Source organism: Lathyrus oleraceus, chromosome 2, assembly GCF_024323335.1.
Source record: "Lathyrus oleraceus cultivar Zhongwan6 chromosome 2, CAAS_Psat_ZW6_1.0, whole genome shotgun sequence".
NCBI lineage: Eukaryota > Viridiplantae > Streptophyta > Magnoliopsida > Fabales > Fabaceae > Lathyrus > Lathyrus oleraceus.
Genome location: NC_066580.1, coordinates 303,330,989 through 303,340,398, shown reverse-complemented (window position 1 = coordinate 303,340,398; position 9,410 = coordinate 303,330,989). Strand labels below are relative to the sequence as shown.

The window sequence follows — 9,410 nt, the reverse complement described above, 5'->3', positions numbered from 1 at the left end:
CATCCACAATATACAACTTTTATCAACAACATACAACGTATATCAACAAAAACTAAATCATTAACATACAATTTTTATCAACAGCATACCTTAAACAATATACAACATACAACATATAACAACAAAAGTAAAATCAACAACATAAAATGTAGAAACATTTTGAAATGTGAAGAGGAAGGAAAAAATAAATTTTGTATAACACATTTCATTGATCTACAAGAGATGAAGATATGTTAATTTTGTGAAGAAATTGTATACAACCATTCATGAGTAAGGATAAGGCGTAAAAATATTAAGTTTTTATTTTGAGAGAGTTCTTCTGTTCTGAAAAAATGAACTTTTGCCGCTTAAATATGTGTTAACTTTTCACCATTGTATATACACACACATAGAACTTCATCGATAGATTAATCTTAAATTGTTATAATGCAAAAGCCAATCAGCAAGGAATGGAGCCTCTAACCCAAACTCACAACCTTCACGCACCAACCAATCCAATCTAAAATTTAGGGAATCCATTTCAACAACTAATTCAATGTTTCACTATCATTAATTACCAACTAAGCCAACAAATTACTTTCATTCGATTTCATCAAATTCTATTATTACCATGATGCAAACATGTCTCACCAAGTCTCAACATTCTACAATTTTAACATATCCATCACAATGCAAATGCTTCACAAAGCACCCACCATATTGGATATTGGTGCTGAATAGATCGAATTCATGTCATAATCACTTCAATGAAAACCTCATGAATCGTTCTTGTTAAACTAAATACAAGTTAAACACAAAATGTAAATTACTTAATTGTAAATAACTTCCAAATGAGATCAACTAGAATACATATACATATACATATTTATTTACTATATATTAAAAGATTAAAACCACAACATCTACGAAATTTATCCAATAACAAACACTTGTTAAACACACCTTCATCCGGCATATGGAAGCCTACAAATAGCACATGAAAAATAAATTAGGGCAAAATTTTAGAATGTCTCGAAGCTAAATTTGTGGTAATTGGTTAAAATAAAGTTACCCTAATTTGAGTGAAGTGTCTGAACTCTCATAGTCTTGTGGAGGACCAATGGAATTGTAAACGTTAGTGATAGATTCTGAGGATTGACCTTCTTCAATAACCACATTCTCACATTCAACTCCTCCAACAATTTTGCCATTATTCATCATGCCCGTCACCTTAGGCGCCAAAACATATCACTGATTTATTAGCAAATTTCAAAGTATATTCCAAAACTACTAATAGCATGTTTGGATACGCGTCGTCAAAAGCACGTTGGACGCGTATTCAAACATACCATAAATATGCAAAGCAAAATGTACACGAGTACCAAAAGAAGTCGCATGATAATTGAAACATCTCAAAAGAAAAAGAACATCATACATGTCGCTTTAGTCGATCATTCTCTTCCATCAGTTGTCTTCCCTGCAGATTGATCAAGAGTAATTACTTGAAGAAAGGAAAGAAACAGCTTAAACACAATTTATTTAAGTCCAAGAAGCTAATACTGTAAAAAAAAATCTAGAAATTAATGATTACTTTACTGCAACTTAAAGTGAAATTTGAACTCTGACCTTAGAGATCACAAGGTAGAATTTGAGATGATACCTCATGAACTTATTAAAGATTAAATAATATATAAGTTTTAAAAATTCAATATCAGTTTTTTTATTTATTTCTAATAAATATTGTTTTCTTAATTTGTAGTCTTTGCCACCAGATTAAGACGCTTTATTCTTACTAATTTAGGACTATGAGTATAATGTATAGATATTTCATAGAAATGAAAAATGTAGGACAACAATAGTCATCCTTATATAAAGTTGATACATTTTATTTGGTAATTACTTTTTTCTCTTTACTTTTAAAGAAAATAAACGTAGATAGTATAAAATGATTTTATATTAATAATTAATAAATAATTTAAAATTATTTTCGTAACATAAAAAACCATGATTTTTTTAATCAGACGACATCATATAACTATTTTATACTACTATCAATAAATACCTATTAAAGTCTGTTTTAATTGGGGTAAATAGAAAGATGGAAGATAATTTTTGGATTTAAATTTTTAGAGGGGGAGGGAAGATAGACGGAAGGACCAAAATCCCTTCTTAATCACTTTTTGCTTTTCACAATTTGGAAAGATTCGAAGGATAATGGAGGTGTTTCAGTTTAATTATAATTATATTTACATATTGATTTTTATTTATTTATTTAAATATCAATTTAACTTATAAAATATTAAAAATTCTATTTTAAACAAATTTTATCTTTCTTTTATATTTCTTATATTTTTATATCTCCATCTTATTATCTTTATCTTATTGTCTTTATGTGTTTAAATTTTTTTATTTTATTTTTTATATTTTAATATTACTTTTTAATTATCATAATATTTTACTTTTTAATTTTAATTATCGTAATGTTTTTGTTTATAATAATTTTTATTAGATTTTATTTTTTATATTTTAATGTTACTTTTTATTTATCGTACTATTTTTGTTTATAATAATTTTTGTTAAATTTTATTATATTTGATAATATTTTTAAAATTATATATTATATTCCTTACATTTTTATAAAATCTTTCACGATGATCTTATGGTAAAATTAGAAGAATAAAAAAAAAAAAATTAAAATACCTCGAGTCAACCAAACATTCGTAAATAAAATGTCTTCCTTCTCTCCTCTTTTATACTCCGTTTTTTATTATAAGTCGCTTTGAGAAAATATTTTGTATCACAATATAAGTCGTTTTATAATATCAATGAGTCATTAATGTTATTTTTTCTATTATACCCTTAAATATTTATTATTCTCTCATCTTTCAATTATATCAATTTATTTTTTCAATATCATTAATGAAGGACAACTTTGTAAAATCCTTCATAATTTCTCTTTTTTATACCACAATTAATACCTTTCTTAATACGTGTAAAAAGTCAAAAACGACTTATAATAAAAAACGGAGGGAGTATTTTAAACCAAACATTTAAGTACTTAATTTAAACTCTCATCCCCTTCCCTTAATTTAAACTCTTATTTTATCACATCAACAATTATAAATTGTGATTTTTATACCGTCACTTTACCACATATGTTAATAAAATTATGTTCAAATTCAAAATATACTACCCGAGGCAAGTTATTAATCACATTAATAGAAACTTTAGCTCATGTTATCAAACCTTTCTTTGGAGATGTTGGATCTCCATCATAATCTTCTCTCCCTGAATAAAAAAATAGAAAGATATTTTAGTTAAATATAATCATTCCATAAATAAAAATAAGAGAAGAGTCTCGCTCAGTTAATAGTTGTGCAGAGACATTAAAAGTAAGGGTCCGGTCTTGAACTCAAGACATCCCATTTGTTCAGCTTTAAAGTGTAAGATGAACTCTAACCATTAGACTACTTAACAAACAAAAAAGCAATAGAAAGAGAAGGTAAAAAAATTGAAGACCTTGTTTTCTATTACACGACCCAAGCCAATTTCAAGAGACCTCTCCAAGTGTTGTAATTGTTCAACATTCATCCCTTGAAGATCCTCACCCCTCATCTGCCTCAGTTGATGACTCTTCTCAGCAATTTCCTTGTTCAATCTCGTACAGTTGCTGTTTTCAACTAGCTGCAGCATCAAACATGAATTACATACAATCTTAAACTTCAATCATGTTCATTTTTTCTTGATCCGTAGACGAAGTGGTAATAACCACTAGAAACTCACACACACAACCCTGAGTATCAGAGTTTGAACCCCGGTGACCACGTGACGTCTAACCTAGACATATCAACTTATGTCTGTTGAGCTATGATTTACGGACTCAATCATATTCATTTTGTCACATAAAAAAAGGTGTGCCAATAGAACTAACCTGCAGCTCGAGAGACGGTTCTTCCATCTTAGCCAAATTCTTCGAGTGCAAATGATGCCTTTCAAGTATTTCCCTCATGCTAATTCATAACACAAACATATCAAACTCAATGCAGCTAAATCTAACAGATAAATCACAAACATTTCAGATTTAAAGTCTATCTTCAATCTCAAACACATGTGTCATGTCTAACACCAACAAATTTATGTACTAATCTGCATCCATTGTCCATGTCTATGTCCATACTCCACCGAAACAAACCTTTTCAACAGGATCTAGTTAAGCAAACATGAATCATCAAATCATGCTTACAAAACTACATTAATAGTTCTAAAAGAGACAAACCTTAAGTTGGAGTATTCAAAGAGCTTCCCAGTAGAAGAAAAAATGATGAGAGCAACATCAGCATCACAGAGAACGGAAAGCTCTTCAGCCTTCTTGAACAAACCTCTTCGTCTCTTTGAAAACGTAACTTGCCTCGCCGTTGCGTTCTCGATCTTCTTTATCTGAATCTTCTCCCTCGCCATATTATAAATCCCTTTACCTTAATTTATCCTCATTAGGATAAAAAACAAAAACACAAAAAGAAAGTAAACAAATTTTTTCCCTATATATATATATATATATATATATATATATATATGAATGATAATAACACAGAGAATGAACCGGCGTATAATAGAGAGGAAGAATGAAAAACCAACCTAAAAAAGACAAGACAAAAGAGAAAGAAGGTAGTTGTTTGTTTTATCTTTCTAGGAGATGAGATATGCAGGTATTTAGCTGATTTTAGTTTTGTTTAGGAAATTGTAGTTCCTCTTTGAGAGAAGAAGCTAAGAAACTGATGAACAAAAGGGTGGTTTCTTAGTTTTAGGAGGAAATGGATATTGTGGTGAGGGTTTGTTGGGAAGGAAGAAGAAAGAAGTGTACTTTGTGGAATTTAGTTTCCTTTTTGAGGGGAAAGGCGTTGGTAATTGGAATAGTAAAGAAAGAGAGAAACGTGGGAATGGATTGTGTGGAAGTGTGATAAAAGTAGAACCCTTTATGGTAAGACAGCGAAAGTGTCTCGCTCGTCTCCCAAAGGTCGCAGGGTATGAGTATGACTAATCACTGGATAGGGTTTTTTTAATAAAATATTTGTAGTTTCTTTAAATATATGAATATAAAACAGGAACCTGCTTTTTTTTTAAAGTTGTTTAAATAATTGTGAATAATTTAGTGTATACAAATCAAAATTAGTCGTATATAATTCAAAAATATTAAAAGTACTTTCTTTATTTTTCATCTTAAAAGATTTTTGAATTCCAAGAGTGTGAATAATTTAGTGTATACAAATCAAAATTAGTCGTATATGATTCAAAAATATTATAATTACAATTTTTGTTATGTTGAATTTCGTATTAAGGGAGAGGAAAATCAGATTGAGGATCAAGTTAATGAATGTTGTAAGTACGACGTTTAAGTTTTAAAGGAGTGTTAATTAAGTTTTTTTTGTCCATTAGATTTTATAATTAGGATTTATGATCTTGAGGCCCTAAAACTTTTTCTGTGACAACTGTCATGAAATTAAGTGATTTTCCTTATCTTACACTTTGTAGAATGCCGCTTAGTTAGGATATTTTTGTCTTCGGGATATCAAAGTGTTTTTTTTACCGTATTCGTCGAGACTTGTGGTATAATTTTTTGTTAAATTATTTTTATAATTTGATGTTATGGTTGTAAATGTTTTGTGGTATAAACAACAAAATAAATCAATGTTAAGGAAATTCACTGGTAAATAACACATGTTAGGATTAGTTTTTATTAATCATTCCTCTAAGATGGTGTTATAATGATGATAATGAACTCTAAAAATGACAGATTTTGTGTATGTTGTGCCTGGTACCAAAAGGGGGAGCGAAAAAACATGTTGATGACCAAGTTAGTGAATATTATAAGTATGACGTTAAGTTTTAGAATAGTGTTAACTCAACTTTTTGTTCATTAGACTTTATAGTTAGGGTTTATGGCCTTAGGGCCGTATAACTTTTTCGGGAATACTGTCTCTTAAGACAAATTTCATGAGATTCAGTGATTCTCATTATTCATCTAAAATCCACTCCATGTGGCCCAGTGTATAAATCAATTCACACGAGAAAGTAACATGCATTTTCTAATCTTCCATTTTCTCTATACTCATCTTGAATCTTGAACTGACTTGAGCATTAAAGTGATAATCTTGCATGTTCACCCAATGTAACACCATAAATCCCAAAACTTATATTTTAAGAATTACACAACAATTTAAGGTGTCATCAACAACAAAACCTTCAACAAAACAAACATTTAACAACCAACGAAACATTGCAGCGGAATTACTAACGTCAATCAACACATGTAATCACACGCTCACCTTCACTTAGGATATCATTATGTCGGTATTGTTCCTATTTCGATTTAAATAAAACAGTCACAACAAGACATTTAGTCTCAAACTTCCACTTAAATAAAATATTTTCAAAAACTAGATTTCTCATAAGCAACTCTCAACAACTCCAACATAAGACCAATTAAGGGTTTAAACTTCAATAAAACATAATAATCAAATAGTGTTTCCGACCCTGATGTTACAAAATCAAAGCAATACTTCTAACAACGAAAACTAAACGAAGTAACTCCATGAGCTAACTTTCATATACAATAGCAAACTTTACTCCTGAGTATCTGCAAGATGTCCATAGTGAACAACATGAAAGCAATGGGGTGAGAAATAACAAACCAATATAAATAGTCTAAAGAATGCTAAGGTATATAACACACAACAATCACACATTCTTTACACAATCGACAATATTATATTCTCACATCCAATCATAACAACATGTGCATATTCTAAACTAATCCACAACATTATGAAATGTCAACTACATATGCAAACATGTATGCAATATACTCAACAACTCACTCATTATGCACGCGATACCATTCATGAACACTCAAATTCATCTCGTTTCTGATCCCCATCATAGGACAAGAGCACACCAAATCGTTAACATCACCATAAGTAACGCTTCACTGATTCCCACCTGAAGTCGACTACTCGCTCCTAATCCCCACTTTAGGACCAAATCACATCAAAGTTGGACCGAAGTCCGTACACCATGATGCATGACTCTCAATAATATACATTTTCACTAAAAGGTTTACCAAGAACATCTCACTATTTATACACAACATCACTCGCATGTGCAATAATTAATCAATGTTACAACCTTAATAAACAATAACAAACAACAACAACAACTCAATAATGGCAATTTCATAAGCATTTATTCATGTTACTTCATCAAAATAACAACACATCATCGTGTAAACATAACGATCTGCTAACCGATAATACAAGTCATCACAAACATCCCTACAGTAGGTAAATAACTATAACTCAAACGTTTCACCAAGTACTACCATGAGGTAGCTCTTCGCGTTAGCTTTCTAACACTTTGAACGGTGTCTCATTTGGAGTCAAGAAACTCAAACTACGCTTGAAAGTGTCTCACTCAAAATCCAAGGAGATGTTATGACCGTCCGTAGCGGTTGCTACAACACATAGCACTCCCAAGCCAAACCCCCGCACTGGGCATGCCTCTGGTGAAAAAACCAGAGGGTTGCTACGGTCGACCGTAGCAACTACTATGATCTATAGCAGTTCCAAGAAAACCCCAAATTGCTCGCGATTTTGTGCAATCGATCTTATTCTTCAATCGTTCATTAAACCCCGAGTTTTTACCTCTAAAAGTCCCAAAACAAACCATACATCATTGTACATGAAAACATATGAATTTTTATTATCTCTTAATATTTAACTCAATAAATACATCATTTATCTATGACTAACACGAAATTCATTCAATTCATCATGGATTCATCGTAGCAACACATAAGCACACGATCCATCAACAATTTTCAGAAATTCATCATAAATCATTCATAAGAAGAAAACTCTAAGAACCCTAATGAGGTTAAAGATAGACCGATGCGAGTTGGATATCTAATGTTTGAGATCATAAATCTACAATTAGGTGGATATTTACACTAGTTGGAGGAGTAATTTCTTGGAAAAGCAAGAAACAAACATGCATTACTCTTTCGACAATGAAATCAGAGTTTGTGGCTCTCACTTTCGTTGGTCAAGAAGCATAATGGTTGAGGGATCTTCTGTTGGAAGTACCATTGGCTAAAGATAATGTTTCAAAGGTGATGATACACTGCGATAACCAAGCCATTTTAGCAAGAGCGTTCAGCGAAGTGTATAATAGAAAGTATAGGCATATAGGACTTAGACATTCATTCATGAGAAAATTGATTAAGGATAGAATCATTTGACTCACCTATATACGAACAAGCTATAGTTTGGTCGATCCATTTACTAAGCCACTGGCCAGAGACTTAGTAAAAACAACCTCGAGAAGCATGGGATTGAAACTCTTTGAATAAGAGTTCCAACAGCGTCGACAACCCAATCTTATGTTAACAGGACATTAAGTTCAAGATTCAATGGGTAACAACAAGTCGTTGATTTGGATGTAAGTTAGGCATTGGGAAATAATGTTGACTATTTTAAATAGAGGGTTGAGGTTTTTAAAACCTCTTAATGAAGTTCATAACCGAGGAAAAGTATCTCATGAAAAAGGATACAACATGAACTTCACCTATGTGAATTTCGAGATGGTGTCGTCTCAAAGTGAGAGTTGGAGTTTCTCTCATCAAAAATTCATGAAATAGGATAGCATATGATCATAAATAAGTGTTAAGCAAGCTATATAGAGGAAGAACATTTAAAGAGTGTGTGTAAGATAACGTCAGTCTAATCATATGGATTAATGGTTTAAAAATATTATTACCTAATATTCCGATTAAACTTTGCGTTATCCTCACTAAGGTTAAGTTTTAAATCGAAAGATACCTAACTGTATTGACACTCTTTATATCTCATTTTATGGAATTAATTTTGTCATTATTAGAACAAGTGGGGGATTGTTGGAAATTATGAACAATAATTACCATGAGTGTGTTCCAATATGACAAAAACGGGCCATTAAGTTAATGACAATAAATGCGTTGCAAATAGTCTCACATAGAAAGTGGAGCTAACTTTAAAAGCATTTATAAAGACTTTGAAACATTAAACTCATAAAAGGAGTCAAAGAGGATAAGGTTCCACATGGACATATGTGGTGGTCCCAAGCATTCTGCGACTTATCACATCCAAACAATCCCTCGCCGGTGTTGCCACCGAAGACACCGGCTCCGACTTCGGGACCGGGTCTGAGGACGTGGGCGTAGAGGCGCTAGTGGCGGCTTGAAGGTGGCACTTAAGCACTTAGGCACGATGCATCAGAGCAATCGGCCACGCCGGCCGAAGGAGGCCGGCATGCTGCGAATTGATTTTAATTATTGCTCCAGGATTTTGGTTGTTGCTTACAGTTTGAAATTCGAATTCAAAATATACAACACTTTATGA

General features: G+C 31.6%; 1 protein-coding gene across 2 annotated transcripts; it reads right to left on the bottom strand.

The window, feature by feature from the left end:
* Positions 1-676: 676 nt before the first annotated feature.
* LOC127119236 (MADS-box protein SVP) lies at positions 677-4,993 on the bottom strand. 2 transcript variants are annotated; one of them, XM_051049433.1, is made up of 8 exons: positions 4,615-4,993; positions 4,256-4,465; positions 3,911-3,989; positions 3,499-3,663; positions 3,226-3,267; positions 1,415-1,456; positions 1,052-1,209; positions 677-963 (listed from the first exon to the last, which is right to left on the bottom strand). In XM_051049433.1, exons 2-8 carry the CDS (start codon positions 4,435-4,437, stop codon positions 945-947), a joined length of 687 nt encoding a protein of 228 aa, XP_050905390.1. In that variant the 5' UTR covers positions 4,438-4,465; positions 4,615-4,993; the 3' UTR covers positions 677-944. The 2 variants fall into 2 exon arrangements, with proteins under 2 accessions (XP_050905390.1, XP_050905389.1); XM_051049432.1 differs by having other exon boundaries at positions 4,256-4,454.
* Positions 4,994-9,410: the final 4,417 nt, after the last annotated feature.